Here is a 20631-nt window from a genome sequence, read left to right on the forward strand (position 1 = left end):
ATCTCTCATAACAGCAATAAAAACCAGTTTAAACAAGATGGCGGCATGAGAAGTGAGGCAGAAACTCCTCCCAAAACCACATATAACATGAAAATACAGCAAATGCAAGTAATCCTGAGAGAGCGATCGGAAAGCAAACTACATCTGGAGAAAAGAGAAGACCTCACAGAAAAAGGTAAAGTAGTAGCAAAGCCATGATCAAGAGGGACCCAAGCCCTCCTCCCACCCCAGCTCACTGGCAGGAGGAAGAGAAATGGAGCAGGGAGGGAGTAGAAGCCCAGGACTGCTAAATACCCAGCCCTAGAAATCTACTCCAGAAGCACAAACCCATGGTGCTCTGGATACTTGAGGGGTTGGAAAGCAAAGACAGGCAGAATACTTGGACTGAGATTCCAGCTGCTTGTGGAGAACAGGTACCTACAACCAGCTGCTCCAGGACAAAAGAAAGGTGGGCACTTTGAAAGACATTCCAACAGTGAGAAGGCTGCTAAAAGGGCAAGGATTACACAGAGCTTCCTGCTCAGGAGAAAGGACAGGTGGACAAAATGGTCCCAGCACACACAGCCCAGCAGCTTAGGAACTTTCAGGAGCTTCACGCGCTCCAACCCCCTGGCTGGCAACACAGAGCCAAGGACCCCCACCACAAATACGCAGCCTGCTGCCCCTTCCTCCCTGCCGGCACTGACTCGCAAACCTGCTGCCCCTGCCATCGCGCCAGGCCATCTGGAGGGCAGCCCCACCTACGGCAGGTACAAGAGCATAGCACAGAGGCTCCTCCCTACATGCTCAGCTCACTGGTCCTAGCAGTGGAGGAAGGCACTGAAGCCAAGAAGAAGGAAAGAGTTCTTTCCTCCCAGCCTGTACAGGCAACCCCCACCATCACTACCAGGGGTGGGAAGCTCCAGAGAGTACAGCATCTGGGCACTAGAAGGCACCACCTACCCAAAGTTATTATTCCACAGTAATCATTAGGAATATGAAATGGCAAAAGAACCTGGTACAAACCCAAACACCTCAAACAACAGAAAGAGGGCTAAGTGAAACTGAAATCACCAATCCTCCTGATAAAGATTTCAAAATAAAAATCATACACCTGCTAACAAAGCTACAGAAAAATATTCAAGACCTAAGGGAGGACTTCAAGAGAGAAAAATTTTGAAAAATACAGCACACAAAATGAAACATACAATGGAGGGATTTAAAAGCAGACCAGATCAGATGACATATACAAAATGGTAACTGAAATAGAAATTAGAGAACAGAAATACAAAGAAGCTGAGATAGAGAAAAAAGGATCTCTAGGAATGAAAAAATATTAAGCAAACTGTGTGACCAATCCAAATGGAACAATATTTGCATTATAGGGGTACCAGAAGAAGAAGAAGAGAGAGAAAAAGGGATAGAAAGTTTCTTTTAGGAAATAATTGGTGAAAACTTCCCTAATGTGGGGAAGAAAGTAGTCTCTCAGGCCATGGAGTGCACAGCTCTCCAAACACAAGGGACCCAAGGAGGACAACATCAAGACATATAATAATTAAAATGGCAAAGATCAAGGATAAGAACAGAGTATTAAAAGCAGCCAGAGAGAGAGAAAAGATCACATACAAAGAAAAACCCATGAGGGTAATATCAGATTTCTTGGCAGAAACCTTACAGGCCAGAAGGGAGTGGCACGATCTATTTAATGCAATGAAACAGTAGGGCCTCAAACCAAGAATACTCTACTAGGCAATATTATTATTTAAATTTAAAGCAGGGATTAAACAATTTTCAGATAAGCAAAAGTTGAAAGAATTTACCTCCCACAAACCATCTCTACAGTGTATTTTGGAGGGACTGCTATAGATGGAAGTGCTCCTAAGACTAAATACCTGTCACCACAGAAAATAAAAGTACAGTAAAGGAAGTAGACCAATTAATTAATAATCAAATGCAAAATTAAATCAACTACCTACAAAGTCAGACAAGGGATACACAAAGAGTACAGAATATGACACCTAATATATAAAGAGTGGAAGAAGGAGAAAAGAAATGAACCTTTAGATTGTGTTTGAAATAGCGTAATAAGCAAGTTAAGTTTGGTACTGGGACAAATAGTTCAAAAATTCATATGGAAACACAAAAGACCCTGAATAGCCAAACCAATCCAGAGAAGGAAGAATAAAGTGGGGGGGGGGGATTATGCTCCCTGACTTCAAGCTCTCCTACAAAGCCACAGTAATCAAGACAATCTGGTACTGGCACAAGAACAGAGCCACAGACCAGTGGAACAGATTAGAGAGTTCAGATATTAACTCAAGCATATATGGTCAATTAATATACGATAAAGGAGCCATGGATATACAATGGGGAAATGACAGCCTCTTCAACAGCTGGTGTTCGCAAAACTGGATAGCTACATGTAAGAGAGTGAAACTAGATCATTGCAAAGACCTGAATGTAAGTCATGAAACCATAAAACTCTTAGAAAAAAACATCGGCAAAAATCTCTTGGACATAAACATGAGTGACCTCTTCTTGAACATATCTCCCTGGGCAAGGAAAACAAAAGAAAAAATGAACAAACAGGACTACATCAAGCTGAAAAGCTTCTGTACAGCAAAGGGCACCATCAATAGAACAAAAGGTACCCTACAGGATGGGAGAATATATTCATAAATATACAGATCTGATAAAGGGTTGACATCCAAAATATATAAAGAGCTCATGCACCTCAACAAACAAAAAGCAAATAATTCAATTTAAAAATGGGCAAAGGAGCTGAACAAGACAGTTCTCCAAAGAAGAAATTCAGATGGCCAACAGACACATGAAGAGACGCTCCACAGTGCTAGTCATCAGAGAATGCAAATTAAAACCACAATGAGTTATCACCTCACACCAGTAAGGATCGCCACCATCCAAAAGACAGACAACAACAAATGTTGGCGAGGTTGTGGAGAAAGGGGAACCCTCCTACGCTGCTGATGGGAATGTAAATTAGTTCAACCATTGTGGAAAGCAGTATGGAGGTTCCTCAAAAAGCTCAAAATACAAATACCATTTGACGCAGGAATTTCACTACTAGGAATTTACCCTAAGAATGCAGCAGCCCAGTTTGAAAAAGACAGATGCACCCCTATGTTTACTGCAGCGCTATTTACAACAGCCAAGAAATGGAAGCAACCTAGGTGTCCATCAGTAGACGAATGGATAAAGAAGATGTGGCACATATACACAATGGAATATTATTCAGCCATAAGAAGAAAACAAATCCTACCATTTGCAACAACATGAATGGAGCTAGAAGGTATTATGCTCAGTGAAATAAGCCAGATGGAGAAAGACAAATACCAAATGATTTCACTCATATGTGGAGTATAAGAACAAAGCAAAACTGAAGGAACAAAACAGCAGCAGAATCACAGAACCCAAGAAAGGACTAATAGTTACCAAAGGGAAAGGGACTGGGGAGGATGGTTGGGAAGGGAGGGACAAGGGCGGGGAAAAAGAAAGGGGGCGTTACAATTAGCATGTATAGTGTGTGTGGGGGTACGGGGAGGGCTGTGCAACACAGAGAAGACAAGTAGTGATGTTACAGCATCTTACTATGCTGATGGACAATGACATTAATGGGGTTTGTGGGGGGGACTTGGTATAGGGGAGAGCCTAGTAAACATAATATTCTTCATGTAATTATAGATTAATGATAACAAAAAAAAAAAAGAGAGAAAGAAAAGGGGGATTACTCCCTGATAGGATAAAACTAACTGCAAATCACCAATTAATGCATGCTTTACATATCCTTAATTTTGATCTTTCAAAGGGTGTCAGATGATCAGCTTTGGAAGTACATTTTTCTGATAATATTCCTTTCTCTTAAAAAAAAAAAAAAAGCAGTTCCTGTGTGGTGATCTCCAATAGGTTCTTCACAATGGTATAAAGGTCATATCAAAGTGTGGGCAAAGGGTTTGCTTGTGTTTATACAGAGGATCAAAGCCTAATTTGGCTACACAGAAAACGAATTAAGATACGATATGAAGAAGAACTTCCAACATCAACATCCTCTGGAAGAGTCATTCCAGAAGATGATCATCAAAAAACTTCAACAAAGATCCTGGTGCTATTGCAGTTGTAGCTGCATTCATCCCACCAGTTCCTGGACTTGCCACTGGAATGAAGAAGGAGATATCTAAGCTGGCCTGTGCATAAAGTAAAACAACAAATTTGACTGGATCTATACTGTCGGAACTCAACCAAGAATTAGGAGAAGTGCAAGTTGCAGTGCTCCAAAATCGTGCGACTATAGACTACCTACTGTTAAAAGAACATATGGGATGTGAACAGTTCCCAGGAATGTGTTGTTTTAATTTGTCTGATTTTTCTCAAACTATTCAAATTCAGTTAGACAACATCCATCATATCATTGATAAGTTTTCACAAATGCCTAGGGTACCTAACTAGTTTTCTTGGTTTCACTGGATATGGCTGGTAATTGTAGGTCTGCTTTTGTTATGTAGCTATATTCCTATTATGTTAATGTGTGTATGCAATTTAATTAGTAGTTTAAAACGTATACATGCTTATGTTACTCTACAAGAAGATATGTCAAAGAAATAATCAATCTTCCCATGTTTTCTTCCGCCTGCTACTTCTATAGCTTTTCTTCTTCCTTCCTAATTACAACCCTTTAGTAGAATTCGTGCCACACATAGAAAATTACCGAGTATCATAACTCCTCCAAGTGGTAAAGATACCTCAAGACAAATGCTGGGCATAGAAGCCACAGGGCATAAATCTGCAAAGAAGTAAAAAGCTAACCTTTTCAAACAATATTGCTTCTCTCTCACTTACCAACTTCACATTTCCCTGTATGGCCCCGGAAGATGACTGGTTAGCCAGAGACAGGTAAGATTCCTCAAGGGAGGAACAACCTAAGACAGGCACAGTCACAGGGGGGCCATCAGGTGAGAAATTGGGTTCAACAGAGGTGAGGCTTAGAACCTCAGTCCCCCTGGTTTGAGAGAAATCTTCTGCATCCGTGGATATTTTGTTTCCCTTGTCTAGCTTGGATTAATACTTAGTCTATAGGCACACACCTGATCATCTACATTTGCCCTCTTACAGCACTAAATTATGTTTTCTACCTTTATCTTGCATCTACCTACCATTTCAGCATTTTGTTAAAAATAATAATAATAATAAGGGAGAAATGTGGGATTCACATATAAATCAAGTATAAAAATCAAACGAATAATCATATCTGACTTGATTGTTTATAGTTCATGATGCGTGATCAAAACCGAAAGTTTATGTGATATGACTGCCCTTGCACTGTTCACCATGTAAGAACTTATTCACTATGTAAGAACTTGTTCACCATGTAAGAACTTGTTCGTTATGCTTCAGAAGATTGGAGACTGTTGAGAATTAGGCTTGGGGTTGATTAATGATTGTGCATTGAGTCCCTTATACAGAATTTTATTGTTGTTAACAACCATTTGATCAATAAATATGAGAGATGCCCTCTCAAAAAAAAAAAAAAAATATATATATATATATATATAAACAACCTGAAACCTAACCCGGTTTCAATGACATAGAGATCCAAATTCTAAGTGAAATTAAATCAAAGTGAAAAATTCAATCAAACCTGTTCTATATCTGGTTCCTTTTACCCTGCCAGACACACAGATGTTTACTTAAGATAGCGCAAAAGCTGACCTACTAAAGACAGAAAGGTGTGGGAGTGACACCATAGTTCTGAAAACTCTTAGCTTTGTGCTTCAAGATAAAATCCAACTGACCCCATAAGAAGGACATACATCTGCAGCAACAGCAACATAAAATGAAAATAAACCTGAAAAAATCTCAACAGCATGTAGGAGTATAATATCTCAAATTATCTTTAGCAAAGCATGTCATTAAGTTACCACTGTTACTTACATCTTGAAACATTTTGTTTTCCTGTTTTAGTCTAGCTTCCTTATCATCTGAGAGTTTGTAAGCATTCTCAAATGCTTCTTCTAAATCCTGCAGTCTTGATTTTAGTCGAATGATGGTATTGTCTTTTTCTTTATTACTTGTTCTCATTTCCTCAATTCGTTCCTGCAAAATTCTGGAGGCACTGCTGGCCGCATTGAAGCGCTCCCTGAAATCACTCTACAAAATAAAACAAGAATAATAAGCTGTTTTTAATGAAAAATATAGATGTCTCAATAGTAGTTAATAAATTATGGACATTAAACTATAATAGAAAAGTAACAGAGATCAAATTAGTATCTTGTTAAATCCCGGGATGAAGATTTAGAAAGGATTACTCTACTAAAACAGCTCCATGAGATTATCATAAACCATAGACAAAAAAACCACATGTGAGGTATTATGATGCTAGGACACCTACAGATCATTTTAATGAGGAAAAAATAACCATGGCTTTTAGGGAAATGATTCTGAAAGTACAGCTGGAATTTGTCCCCCCCATTAATATTTAATTATTTAAGATAGCGCAAAAGCTGATTGTCACAGATTTGGTGTGTAATTTCTTACCCTATTCTCTCCCTTACTATGAAGATAATGGAGAAAATTGAAAACACATCTGATATGTTAATATTCATTCAACAATCATTTTTTGACTATCCACTAGGTGCCCGGCACTAGGGTGCTAGAAATGTAAGATCAGCAAGAAAGGTTAAGTCCCTGACTTCACAACATTTACAGTTTAGGAGACCAAGGTAACTTAAAAAAAAACTAAACCGAAGACAAAGAAACAGTGTACAGAACATAACTGGCATTTTCCACCAAAACCTTACTTACAAGGTTTCATCTGAAAGAATAAAACTTAGTAACTCAAAAGAAATTTTAAAGTTTATGCATTTGTAGCGATATATCCAAGAAGAAAGATATGTCCACATAAACCTTGTATACAATGTTATCATTCATAATAGCCAAAAAGCGAAAATAACCCAAACATCCATGCTGGATGAATGGGTAAATATGATCTATACATACATTTTAGTCAGCAGCCATAAAAAAGAATGAAGTACTGACATGTGCTACAACATGAATGAACCTTGAAAACATCACACGAAATGAAAGTAGCCAGACACAAAAGGCCACGTATTGTATGATTCCACTTACATTAAATGTCTGGAGTAGGCAAATCCACAGACACAGAGAGTGCTTACTAGAGTCTGGGGGAAAGGGATGTGTACAGGTGGATGGCTAAGGGGTTCAGGGTTTCTTTTTGAGAAAAATGTTCCAAAATTGACAGTGGTGATGGTTACATAAGTTTGTGAATATACTAAAAAAAAAAAAAAGGAATTGTACATTTCAAAAGGGTGAGTTTTATGACATGAAAATTATATCCCAATAAAAAAAGCAGAAATTTTCACGGTTCAAAGTTTACAGTATGACTTGAAGGCAGCAACACTGAAAATACAAACTTATTTAACAATAAGATATCCTAAAACAAAGCAAAAAAAACACATAATGTTTTTATAAAACTATTAATTTGTCTGTAAAGTCAGTTAATAAGAAGACTTAAAAATTTAACATTAAGGCACTAAAACAAAAAATAGAGTATTTACCACTTCTATTTCCAGTAAGTTCTTCTTATTTTCAAGTGTTCTCACATGACTAGTAGCTTCATTCAAAGCATTATCTAATTGGCCACATCTAAAACCATAAAATGAAATGAAACAATTAGAAGATAAAACCCTTTCCCTTAAAAGTATTATATAAATCTGATTCTCTGATATATAACATAAAACAAATTCTCCAACATTAGCTAAGACTCAAGATGCCATTTTAGTTATACATCCCAATGAATCTGATGATACAGTATCCAGAGAAAATAAAGTAACATGAAAAGATCTCTATAATAGTAAGTGAAAAAATACCTGTGCATACATGTTCAGATCAGCATTACTCACAATAGCCAAAAGGTGGAAGCAAGCCAAGTGTCCACCAAGAGATAAATGGATAAACAAAATGTGATATATACATACAATGGAATGTCATTCAGCCTTAAAAAGGAAGGAAATTCTGACACCTGCCACTACGTGGATGAACCTTGTGGACATTATGCTAAGTGAAGCAAGCCAGACACAAATGGACAAATACTGTGCGATTTCACTTATACAAGGTACCCATAGGTACAAATTCAGAGACAAAAAGTAGAGTGGTGGGGAGAGGGAAGAACGGGGAGCTATTGTTTAAGGGGGACAGAGTGTCAGTTTGAGAAAATGAAAATAGTTCTGGAGATGATGGTGGGGATGGATGTACAACAATGTCAATGTACGTAAGGCCAGTGAACTGATGGACACTTAAAAATGGTTAAAGTGGGAAATTTTGTTATATCTTACATTAAAAATAAAACTTAAATTTAAAAAAGATACAGAAGACTGAATAACATAGTTTTATCTTTGTTATAAAAAAACTCTCACTATACATATTTATATGTATAAATATGTATAGTGAATAAAAGCTAGTATTTATTTGGCACTGATTACACACCAAATCTACGTCAAGCACTTGATTCATTCTCACAATCCTGAGTTAGGACTGTCATCAATCCCATATTCCAGATGAGAAAACAAAGAGAAGTAAGTTCCTCCTGAGTTGTAAGCAGTCACACAGGGATTCTAAGCCAGCCGGTCTGGCTCCAGAGTTCATGCTCCTAACCAATGTGCATGAATGCCTTGCAGAAATGAAATACTGATACAACTTCTTGAGAGAAAGATCACTAAATAGTCAAGTGTAGGTTTGTTAACTGTATTTTTAATCTTCAGATTCTGGTATGCCAGAATCCTGGAGTTGTAAGAGTATGACATGACAATCTGATATGACAGCTGGCCTACCATGGAAGTGTTTATGGCCCCATCCACAGTTAAAGTGGGATTCTCCAATTCGCAATTTTAAGTTTAAAACACATTTGTGTGTATGCTGTGATGACATAATATTAGTTTCTGTCTTAGGGGAATCAATCATTTCTCCAGTTGTAAATTATTACAACTTCTCATTTTGTTTCTATTGTCCTAACATGTAGTTTCATATTGTAACCCAGATCAAATCCTTTTGTGGGTAATAGAAAATAATGTATTGCTATCCATTTCCATACTACTGCTACATTTACTCCAGTACCCTATATTGCCACTGTTATTGTTATAACTCAGCCACTTATTTAAAACCCTGATTTCCAATTTGCTACACTTGTATCTCTCACTGACCTAAGTGCCCTAACAGCTTCTGGACATAAAATTGCTTTAATTAGCTATCATGCACTGATGCCTTCTTGCACACCCTGTCTCTAACCTAGCAAGGTCTACTGGTGGGCTTCTTTCATACTTGTTTTTCCAACAGGAAGTACCTGTGGTCACCTTTGCCTTCTTAAAAAGAAAAAAGCAACTTCCCCTAACCTGCTATCCACTTTTTGTCCTAGAAAACCTAAACCTGGCTTTTTTTTCTGCCTCTTTTCAAATTACTTCTGTCTACAACTGCACCCCCATCCCTACCACAATCAGCAAAACGGAAGCTGTAGAAACACTCCAGATTAAGATAGCATGTTAACTACCACACCAACCACAAACTAGCATGAAAGCTACTTTTCCTAATTTCTACAAGTCAAATTGTTAACTGTACCAGAATATCTCAGTTCCCTAATCTTTTTTCAAGGGACTTTTGTCTTTTTTGCCTAAGAGAAGAATTCTTTGCTGTCATCTAGATCTGAGCAATTTTCAGTCTAAGTCCCATTTAACTGTAAATTATGTTGCAAGTACACTTATTATTAATACTAGTTAAAGCATCAAATTTTGTTAATGATTCTCTCTCTCAAAAAGAAGTATAAAGCAGTCCCAAATATAAAGCCATTCTCCCCTGTGTTTCTATGTTTGTTTGTTTTAAAACAGGATAATCGCTTGCACAGGTTCATGGGTGTCTGGGTATAAAAAGAAAAGGGTGAGAACTGCCCCAGGACATAAGTCACAGACTTATTAGGGAGTCTGTACACAGTACTAATCCTCCCTAATGACTTTCTTCTAAATATACAAAAGCTGTTCAACTGTTTCAGTAGTTTGCCCATTTGAAACACCTAGCCTCATTTGTTATTAGTATATTTAAGAGGCTGCTTCAAATCTATAAAAATAAGTACTTAGGCAAACATGTTTCTGTGTTAAAATCTTCAAATCTAATGTATATGTTTTCAAAGTGTTTTATCACATTGTACTTTGGGGAAAATAATACATACATGTTAGAGAAACACTAACTCAACAGTTAAATTATAAATTTTACCTATCTACAAGAATTTGATTGGTTTTCTTCCAATCTTCAACTTCAGAAATTTCTTTTGCCTCCAGTTTCTGTTTCAAACTATTTATTTCTGATTCATAATAAGCTCGAAGATCTGCTATGTGTCGAGCATGCTTTTCCTTCAGGTTCTGCCTAATCCTGTTGGTGAGAGTAAAAAAGATTATTAGGAAAGCATCTCCTCTCTCTCTATCCCATAAAAGAAAACAAGAACACAATCATTTTCATAGGCAAAAATACAGCCTTTTTCCTTTACACATTCACAGAAAATATATAAATAAACAAGTTCACAACCAATAAGTTGAAAACAAAAAAGGTATGGATTATTTAATTTTTAGATGCTCTACCTTAAAAATGCTATATCTTTTTAAAATTTAAGATTCCATACAGCAGTGAAGTTCAATAAAAATCATTTTCATCATTCAAGCAGACATCACAGAAAATCTATTAACATTATGAGCCCTTCACTGAAATACATACTTAGACAATATCACAGGATCTTCCAGGGAAGTCAATGAAATGCATTCTGGGACACTGTTGGCTGTACCTAGAAGCTGGGATTGACTGACCAAGGCTGAAGGTACCATGACAGTGTTTTCTTCATCTACAGTATTGACCGAGATGTCATTACTAGTAATAGCAAACACTGAAGGAAACATGGAACTGGTCCTACTTTCGTTTTGGAAAGAATGATTTTTCCAAGAATCCACTGGTGAAGCTTTTGTATTTGAAGGATATTTTGGGAATCCAGATAACTGAGAAGCGATATTACTTGCTTGTGAAAATGAGTCTACGTCAGAATGACTAGACATACTAGGTTCTAGAACACAGTCTGGAGAAAAGGATATTCTGTCATCAAGGGCATTCAAAAAGCCATGTGGTCGAATCCCTGAAATCTTCTGACTTGACTTCACATGTAACATTGGATCTAGAGTCAGGACCTGGAAATTAGACAAACAACAGTAAGGTTTCCCCCTCCGTACAGTGTTTGTTTTTAAGTGAGGCTTTAGATCTCCCAGGGAAAACAAAGATTAAAGTTGGAGTCAGGAAGCATCTTTCATTTTCACTGAGCAGAGGGCTGACATTACCTCCAGTGGATGATTTGGGTTGGAAGCAGAAGTGAGATTCCTCTCAGGTAACTGCTTGTTTTCCCTTTGTTTTTTATGATAAATATCCTTCAGTGATGGTAGCTTCATCTCATTACTAGTATTAGACTTAAAGATATGAAACAAAATTATTTAAATGGCATTATCAATGATGAAAAAAGTTTACTGATATCAAGATCAGCACCACAAAAGATTTCTGAAATATTTTAAATAAATTGAGACTAGACTGTCAGATTTACAATACAAGTTTGAAGCTATTACATGTTAATTATGAGTCTCTCTCAGAATGAAAACATCTCCATACCCCGTAACAATAAATATTAAAGGAAAAATTGAACCTAAGTTATTTAGCAACCTAAGAATACTTCCAAAGAATAAAAATACTTGGCAGTCCTCCTACTCAGAATAAGGACTAAGTTTTGAGGTAAGAAAAGAGTTTATAATGAGTAAATGAAGCAGGATGGGAAAACTAGCCAGATTACTATCATGTGACTCAAGGGGACAGGTGTCAAGAGATCGAGTTCCTTATCTATGTAGTTAAATTCCTACTTTTTTAAGAGTTAACAAACAAAAAAAAATGTGTTAAGAAAAGAAGTTACCCAGCGAAAACATGCCCCTTTTTAAATTAGTAATATAAGAAGATAAAACCGTAATTTCTACAGCTTGAAATCCATTTCCTGAAATCAGAGCCTTGCCATACTGGAAATGTTATGAAGAGGTCTAAGCTCCAAATATTAAAAACTTGGGCTCAAATTACTCAAGATGGGACCTATTGTAGGCTTGACAGAGGTGCCATTAAACCCTGAGCCTCAAATTTAAACTATGGACATTCTCTCAAACAAGATTACAGATTTAACAAGAAATACACTGAAGGCATTGAAAGAACACATCACATACAGCTTTAAACTTCTAATTTCCAGACCCTACATAGGCTGCAGAACACCATGAGTTAATATTTTTAAACAAACCCTCTAACTAGCGTGTAAGACAATTTTACTTATACTGTGCACATTAAAGGAATTAATTTTTAAATGTAAATCCTTAAAATTTACCACAATTTCCATAATCCTGTTTTGGAATTTTACTTTTTATATACCAACAACCTAAAGACTCCTTTTAAGCCCTGAAGCCTATGACAAGTAGAACACTCTGCATAAAGCCTCAGCCTGAGGAAGCCCTGCCTGGTGGTCTGGGTGAACAGTTGGGAGTTATTCTATTAAGGGCTTAAGTTACTACAATGAATCATTTTCACCACTTTTATGATATCCTTTCACATTTAACATCTCTGAAGTGAGGATCTCCTGTCACGAATGGCATCTAACGACTGCTTTGGGCCAAGTTGCCTGCTTAGAAGTACCAAAGTCATCAAAATTGGCCAAATAAGAGACAGCAGCTTGGAAGAAAATCCTACAGACTACACTGGAGCCCCTGAAAACCAATATTTAAGGGACAGTGAATCAGATATGTTTAGCAATATTCCGCACCTAGGAGTCAAAAGTAGGCAGTTCTACATAACAGCTAAGCTGGTAAAAACTCAGCATCAAGGCCCTTCATCTTTTTTAAAGAAATGCCAAATGAGAAATGCTCTGGTGGCCCAAGGGAAACTACGTGGAAACACACAGAAACCAACACTGAGTTGAAAAAAGAGCAGTGTAAGCCTCTGTAGGGGAAGTTTTATTTAAAGTTTATTTCACTTAGATTCTCCTTTTTAGATATGTGTAGGTTATAAGATAAAAAAATCTATGTTTAATTAAGTCTATAAGCTCTTTTTCTATAGGTATAAAGTATAAATTTGAAGTGGTAAGAAAGCAGTTTATTATTCTAGTTGGTATATTTTTTTCTTGGTAGAATATGAAACAGGAAGTCTTAAAATTCATGGCCCCTTACACTAGCAAAAAAAAAAAAAAATTTGATGGCCTCTTAAGAGTCAACAAAATCTAGTATTAATTTACTGATACTGCAACTCAAGTAACACATAGAGATCCCTGTAACTGCAAAGCCCACTGATCCTTTCAGCCCCCTCACCATCTCACTGTGCCCATCCTTTGTTCTTCGTTGTATTTATCTGTTTCTCTTTTTTGCTCCTTTCCTGAAGGACTGAACGCTGCTTTCTGCGCCACTCTGAGACTCTGATGCTTACAAGCACTCACTCAGCCTCCAGCTACCCCATCCGCCTGCCTGAATCTTTAATTCTCCTGGTTACTTTAATTCTCTCTCTCCTTTTCCCAACCTACTCTCTGAGCACCTGATCAAAACACAGAGGTGAGATGTGTACATGATGTTCACATAGTGGAAAGTTTTATTTTGTTGCTCAGAAGTAAAAGAAATTTACAACCTTCAAAGAAAATTAATACAGCAAATTAAATTGCTCTGATTTATGGCACAAATGGATTAGTAAGAGGCTGTAATAGGAAGGAAACTCAAACCAGGTTTGGGGACAGAGGAAGAAGTTTATCTGAAGACCTACTATATTTACAATAGCACTTAACTTCACAAAACACTAACTGGACATTTTTAATTCCTTTTAAAGAATGTTTCCTACTATCACATAGGCAATGAATGAGAGAGACCAAATTTGAAAGCAGGTGACTATGATTTAAAGCCTATGCTTTTCAGAAAATTGAATACGAAATTTATAATGAAATGGAGTACTTAACTGCAACTGTATAATGCAAATACACACAGAAACACATACACACGCACACACACATTATCTTTAAATTACCTGGTGTGGTGACATATCTGTTGAAGACGATGGTGGAAATGTCTTCTCTGAAGTCTCAGGCAAAAAGTGATACATGTCCTTCTCCTCCAGTTTCCAGTCAGTCAGTCCTAAAGTGCACAAATACACAGAAAAGAGTGAGGAAAGAGAAAATTGCTTTCTAGGACAACTTACTTCTACCTAAAGAAAATTAAATATGGGAAGTAACTAGTTTTGGGCTATCTGAATACAGGAAGCTGAATTTTGATGGGAAAAGAGTTACACAAATGCCTCACTATGTAAAGAATTCCAACTTAGTTATTAAAAGTTAAGATAAACTACTCCAATTTAAAATATATTTTTATATATTTTATTTCATAAATAAAAAATATTAATTTTTTAAAAGAACAGTACAGACTTATATAGATGTAAAGCAATGTAAAGAATTCACTGATTCAAATATTTATTTAGCATTATTATTTTGTGAGGCTTGGGGGGCAGGAAGAGTGAGACATGAACAGTAAGTAAATCATGTAATATATCCAGTATGTTAGAAGGTGGTAAGAGTCTAAGGGTAAAACTTAAAAATCAGTTAAAAGGGAGTATGTTGTATGTATAGAGAGGTGGTCAAGGTTGGCTATTTGTAAGGTAACAAAAAGTTAGCCATTTTACCCATATATGAGGGAGGAAGAACATTCCAAAGACAGGAAGCAACCAAGGCAAAGCCCTAAAATGAGAATACATCTGGCACACTTGAGAAACAGCCTCCCTGCTGAAGCAGAGAAAGGGACAGAGTAGCAGAAAGTGAGGTTGAAGAGAACAAGGCTAGATCTTCTTGGGCCTGTGGGACTCTGGCGGTTCCTCTGACAGAAAGGGAATGAGGGCAGGATTTTGAGCAGAGGAATCACAGATCTGACTTCTGTTTAAGAAGGATCATGTTGGCTACTGTGCTGAGAACAGATGGAAGGTGCAAGGGTGAAAGCAGGGAGGCTGGTTAGAAAGTTGCAGAAACACAGGTGATGGGGGCTCTTTTGGCATGAAAGCCCAAAAGTGGGATTCTGGCAATTTTCCTAAGGCAAAGCTAATTCAGGCTGATGAACTGATTGTGGAATTGTGGGGAAAAAGGAGTCACTATGTAAAACCATTAAAACGATAGTAAGTTTACCATGGAGAGCAAAGAATGGCTCATAGAGGATTTAATTTAACTCATTTTGGAGCACCTGAAAAATGTTAATTTTTGCAGCTGTTTGAACTAAGTGCAAAAGTACTTCTTCCATAGTCTGTCTTTACAGAACTCATTACAGCTATTGGAAGCACAAGCACAACGCATAGCACATTTACAGAAACCACTCTAATACATTCTACACGATTATCATCTTATTAGAAACGCAGACAAGTTATTCTTTTTTAAAAGTGTCATACCTGTTCCCAAATCAGACATCCAAGAATTTGGACCCTCATCTGGTTTACTGATGTAAAAAGCACGAGGATGTGCGGCAGCAGTGAAATCAGACTACAAAAAAAGAAAACTTGGTTGACAGCTAAAAATCATTAGGCACAAACTGTTGGCCCAAGGAATGAGAGCCAGGTGTCAATGCCAGACATAGAGAAACCCTCAGAGGTTCATGAAGAAGTAAAAAAGCCTGGTTTTCACCATGGTTACAAGAATGCAAAAATCATAGGAATTAACAGTGAAGGATTTTCTTTTCCTATGTAATTACAAAAGTTTATTTTGGTTCTCTGTGGAACTGGAAGGAGAAAACTGGGAGCAGGTGTTATTTAGTGAGTTCAGAACAAAAATGTATTTATAATTTGCCATCTACTTCCTAAAGAAGTTTGAGGTGCCTAGAATTAAAGTCACTTAGTATCAAATTAATGAAAAGGCCACAGCAATTCATTTTTATCATTAGAACAATCAACCAACTCTGAAAATTGACAATCAATAATCAATAGGAACTTTAGTATACTGTCTCACAAACAATTGGTTACTAGTACCCCAAAAAAGGCTCAAAATGCTTATAAATTCTAGTAAAAATTCTGAGCTAATCTCTCATCACAGTATCTCTGGCACTGTCACAAGAAATCTGTGTCCAAAGAGAGATATGTAAAAAAAACTATTTTTATCTGAATTTTCTTATCAGTTACACAATTATCTTGCCAATGGATTTCAGCCCCAGACAAGTTCACTATGGATTCAATGTGACCAAAGAAATGACAGTGGGACGTTCTTCGGGTGAAAGGGCTATACCCAACTCTATTTCAACCGGTGGCAGATCACTAAAATCTCATCCACTCAGAGTGAGTCTGTATGCCCACACAGCCGTCCCAGTCTCTGTCCTCAGCACTGCCACCACTCCAGCCTCTGCTCTGCTACAGCCCTTCAGCCGTGCCACCATGTCACCCAGAGCACTGGGCAGAGCTCCTTATATAGAGTCAATAGCAACGTATTGCCCACACATGTGTAGTGAGCTAGCCAACCAGGGCCAGGTGAGAATCCTGGCCACAGGAACTTTCATTTTATCCACAACCATTATCAAACTTTTCAATTCCTTAAGTTGTATTTGCTTACAACCATCTGTGGACCCACTGCTGAAGTCCAAGTACACTGAGATGACAACCCTCCACCCACCAAGGAGGTGGTAACCACCTCAGCCTTCTGAGGCACCATTTAGGCTCTCTTTCATCAAATGAGAAAGCCCTAGGTCATCTTTTGTCTCTTGTAAAACTCCTACCCATTCGAGTTTCTGTCAAGTCTTAGTACTGAAAGAACAGGAAAAGCTGATTGTAGAAGACTAAATGAGAAGTCCCAAGTAAAACACTTTGTCCTTTTCCCAGTTCCGAGGTACAAACCTTAACGCACTCAGCCAGCACAAAACAGTGGGCTACGGGGGCTTACCTTATATGGCTGTTGCTGCAGTCTTCTGAACAAACAAGGCATCAGCTATAGAAAACAGGTCCAGCTTTTAATGAGAAATGAAGGTATGGTGCAATGAAAAGCCCTTCCCAAGAAGCTGGATTGAGCCTAACGCAAGGACCTTCATTAGCGTCAGTACCAGTTTACCAGCCCGTCTGGAAACCACCAGAGTCCTGCAGCCTGGGAATGGTAACGTCAAGTCTTTCCCAGACAAAGGACCAAGGAAACAAAGACTCACTTGAGCTCTGAGAAACCCTTATGCTAAACAATATCCAATTTCAAGATGTGCTTCAAAAACAGCTAATACCCAAAATAAACTACCACTGAATAAAAGGAAAATTGGATCCCAAGAGAATTCTGGTCAGAAGGATTCCCTGATTGTTGATAAAGTGAAGGTTCCTGTGGCCAGGATTCTCACCTGGCCCTGGTTGGCTAGCTCACTACACACATGTGGGCAATGCGTCATTATTGACTCTATATAAAGAGCCCTGCCCAGTGTGCTGGGCGACACAGTGGCACAACTGCAAGGCTGCAGCAGAGCAGAGGCTGGATTAGTGGCAGCGCTGAGGAGAGAGACTGGGATGGCTGTGTGGGCAGAGAGGCCCAGAGGCGGAGACTGGCTTGCTGTAGGCAGACTTGCTCTGAGTGATTGACCTGCCACTGTGGAAATAAAGTTGAGTATAACCTTTTCACCCCAAGAATGTTCTACTGCCATTTCTTTGGTCACATTGAATCCATAGTGAACTTGCCCGGGGCTGAAACCCACTGGCAAGACACCTGATCTAGACTGAAAATGGAAAAAACAATAGAAGAGAAAGGATAAAGAGTTCCAACTTTGCGAATCCAAAGAATGTGCAGATAAGAAACATATTTCAGGTGTGGTGTCTTTGATTCACCAATCACCATTACCTGAAAATCATTTAAAGCTCAGAAATACCAAAGAAACTTGATTTTCCTTAATAATTGAATATCAAAAATATCATTCACCTTAAAAAAAAAAAGCTTATCCAAGAGATGGTTAAAGAGGAAAAACTCAAAGACAATCAGCCCTCATCATAGCCTCCATTCTCTGTCTTGCTGACCTCACCCAGGCAGAGCATGCTGCTAGAGACCTCCTCCATGGGCATTTCTCGGGTGCTGCACCTGGTCTGATTCGCCACTGAACTCAAGAAGAAAATTAGGCTAGGCCAGGGGCTCCCAAGCTCTGCAGCACACAGAGCCCCCTAAGGAGCTTTTACACCTCTAGACACGCAGGTCACACCACACCCTAATGAAGGCAGACCACGTGGGCTTGGCAGCCAGGCATGAGCAGATTTTTTAAGCTCCTCAGGTGACTAATATGCAGCAAATTTGGGGATTCACTGTGTTACATCAAACATTGATCTATAGTCACAAAAAGGCAACAAGAAAATCAGAGAAAAAAAAAAAAAAATCAGAGAACCCACTGAGTTATATACCACAAGCCCAAAGTTTATCAGAGGTGGAAGTCTCCCCAAGACTGAGTAGTAGTTAATAAAAACAGAAGATACTAGTGTATATGAAAACATTCTCCCTTTATGCCAGCCTATTTCGATGAAAAAACCAACTTTCACCCCAGCCTCCAAATGCTTTATACATCACATGAAATGAGGATAGACCATCCTTGACAGCAACAGGTTCAAAAGAACAGAACTGCCAAAGCAGTGCCATAGGGCCTTGCTTCACTTCCGTCCTCAACAGAAATCTCAGTTAAATTCAAATAATGGTGAAATTAAGAAGCCTAAATATCATGGGCTGAAGAAAGTTACTAAAAGAAAGGAGAAATAAACAGTGCTAACATGAAGGCTACGGGACTGTCGTCTTACAACTTGCATTCTTTATAATCTTTTTCATAGCATCATGGAAAGACTATTATAGAGAAAATGGAAGTTCCTAAGGCCAGGATCCTCACCTGACCCTAAACTACTTGATGATGTAATTGGCTTACTGCTAGACTAATGCTTCCATACTGTAGGCAACAAGCTATTATTGACTGAGTCACTATATAAAGAGCTCCACCCAGTGCTCTGGGCTAAGGCAGAGATGGAGGTGGATTATGGACCTGCATGCAGACTGCTGGTTACAGACAAGATTCTAGTGCTCAACCTACCTTGGTGAGAATAAAGCTGGGCATAAACCCTTTTACACCAAGAACATTCCACTGTCATTTCTCGGTTTCACTGAATCCACAGTGAACTTGCCTGTGCATGAAACCCTCAGGCAAGGCAACTATGTTGAGACTGATCAAGACATGGCTAATTTCTAAAGGTATCAAGTTTGTAGAAAGACCTGATTTTGCAATTTCAATGTATTTTATTAAACAATGCTACTCTATAACAATTTAGGCCAAAACATTTAAAACATACTTGGTATCTGTAACTTCTTAACCAGAGCAGCTGCTAGATTAGCAAAAGGACCACACAGAATTTTAACATTTAATTTCTTACAATTTGGATTACAAATTCAGAGTTATCCAAACTTCAACATTTTTTTATAAAGACACCTTAAAGCATTCACACATACAGTACTACTTCTTACAACCTAATAGTAATATACATTATTCAAGAGTTTAAAAAAACAAATGGATTACTCTCTGGCTAAATGGGAACATTTGCAGTGCAAAGAGAGTTATGACCTTTACAAATGATTCATTTTTTATACTACTTTATCCCTTTTCATTTTGATTTCCAGCATACTAAAGAGCCAACACTTAGAGCAAATCATTGTTTCCAATCCTTTGAGACACCAATAGATATGTCAATGGAACAAATTAGCAACACAAAGAGCAAAAAACTTATGTTCATGAGCATGCAGCAAACCCAACATAACTATCAGTAGCGGAAACTACCAGAGCAAAGTGACTGTCACCTACTTTCTCAATTGGTGATTTCTTGGTTTGCTCATTTCCCTGCATAGATTTTGAACACCCCTCTTCTGCATGTGCTCTCTTTGGTTGGTTCTGCTTCAGCTTTTGTGCCCATGTTATAGATTTACTATTTAAAAAGAGAAAATAAAAATTACTCTCTTTAGATGCTGTTCTTAACACACAAAACTAATTACTAGCAGTAGAAAATATGTCAGTGAAAAATGCTTTGAGCTGTTTTTCCCATAGCAGAGAAAGAATGGATTTGTACTGATTCAACTAAACTCCTTTTTACAATATCTTTTTACCAAAGGCAAAATGAACGAAAAGACAATGTATATGGTCGGTAGCCATGGATTAAGACCAAACCCACCACAGTATCCCTTCAAGTACTAAATATCTACAGTAAAAGCATATTTATTTATATGGAGTAATAATTATGGGTATGTAAGATTTGTGTTGCTATTGCTTAATACCTTACTTCATATGACACACTTCAGAAATATAAAACTGGGTATTTAGGGTAAACTAATAATTTTAAATATTTGCTTTACAAACATTCATCTATAACTTCCTTTACTAAAAGGTCTCCTGGGTCAATCAAAATATCATTAAAGTTAGAAAATCTCTTATAAAAACATAAAATTACGTATGCTTGTGTATAACTTTTGGTTTCAAATTATATGAACCTGTGTAACAAAATAGGACATGCTGAAACAGTTCTGCACTCTAGTTTTTAGCAAGT

At 37.7% G+C, this 20631-nt stretch overlaps 1 protein-coding gene across 6 annotated transcripts in view; it reads right to left on the reverse strand.

Annotated features, from left to right (window-relative positions):
• MPHOSPH9 (M-phase phosphoprotein 9) overlaps positions 1–20631 on the reverse strand; it is a 64255-nt gene that overhangs the window by 26967 nt on the left and 16657 nt on the right. For 4 of the 6 annotated variants that reach the window (XM_057492404.1, XM_036921995.2, XM_057492406.1 and 1 more), the window contains 8 exons: positions 19896–20016; positions 15514–15604; positions 14116–14222; positions 11373–11498; positions 10765–11225; positions 10270–10425; positions 7569–7656; positions 5926–6141 (listed from right to left, as the gene is read on the reverse strand). In XM_057492404.1, the coding sequence (XP_057348387.1) occupies positions 5926–6141; positions 7569–7656; positions 10270–10425; positions 10765–11225; positions 11373–11498; positions 14116–14222; positions 15514–15604; positions 19896–20016 (1366 nt within the window). Of the gene's footprint in view, positions 1–5925; positions 6142–7568; positions 7657–10269; positions 10426–10764; positions 11226–11372; positions 11499–14115; positions 14223–15513; positions 15605–19895; positions 20017–20631 lie in introns of those variants that run through there. The other 2 variants (XM_036921997.2, XM_057492405.1) reach the window with 2 other exon arrangements.

Source organism: Manis pentadactyla, chromosome 14 (assembly GCF_030020395.1).
Source record: "Manis pentadactyla isolate mManPen7 chromosome 14, mManPen7.hap1, whole genome shotgun sequence".
Taxonomy (NCBI): Eukaryota; Metazoa; Chordata; class Mammalia; order Pholidota; family Manidae; genus Manis; species Manis pentadactyla.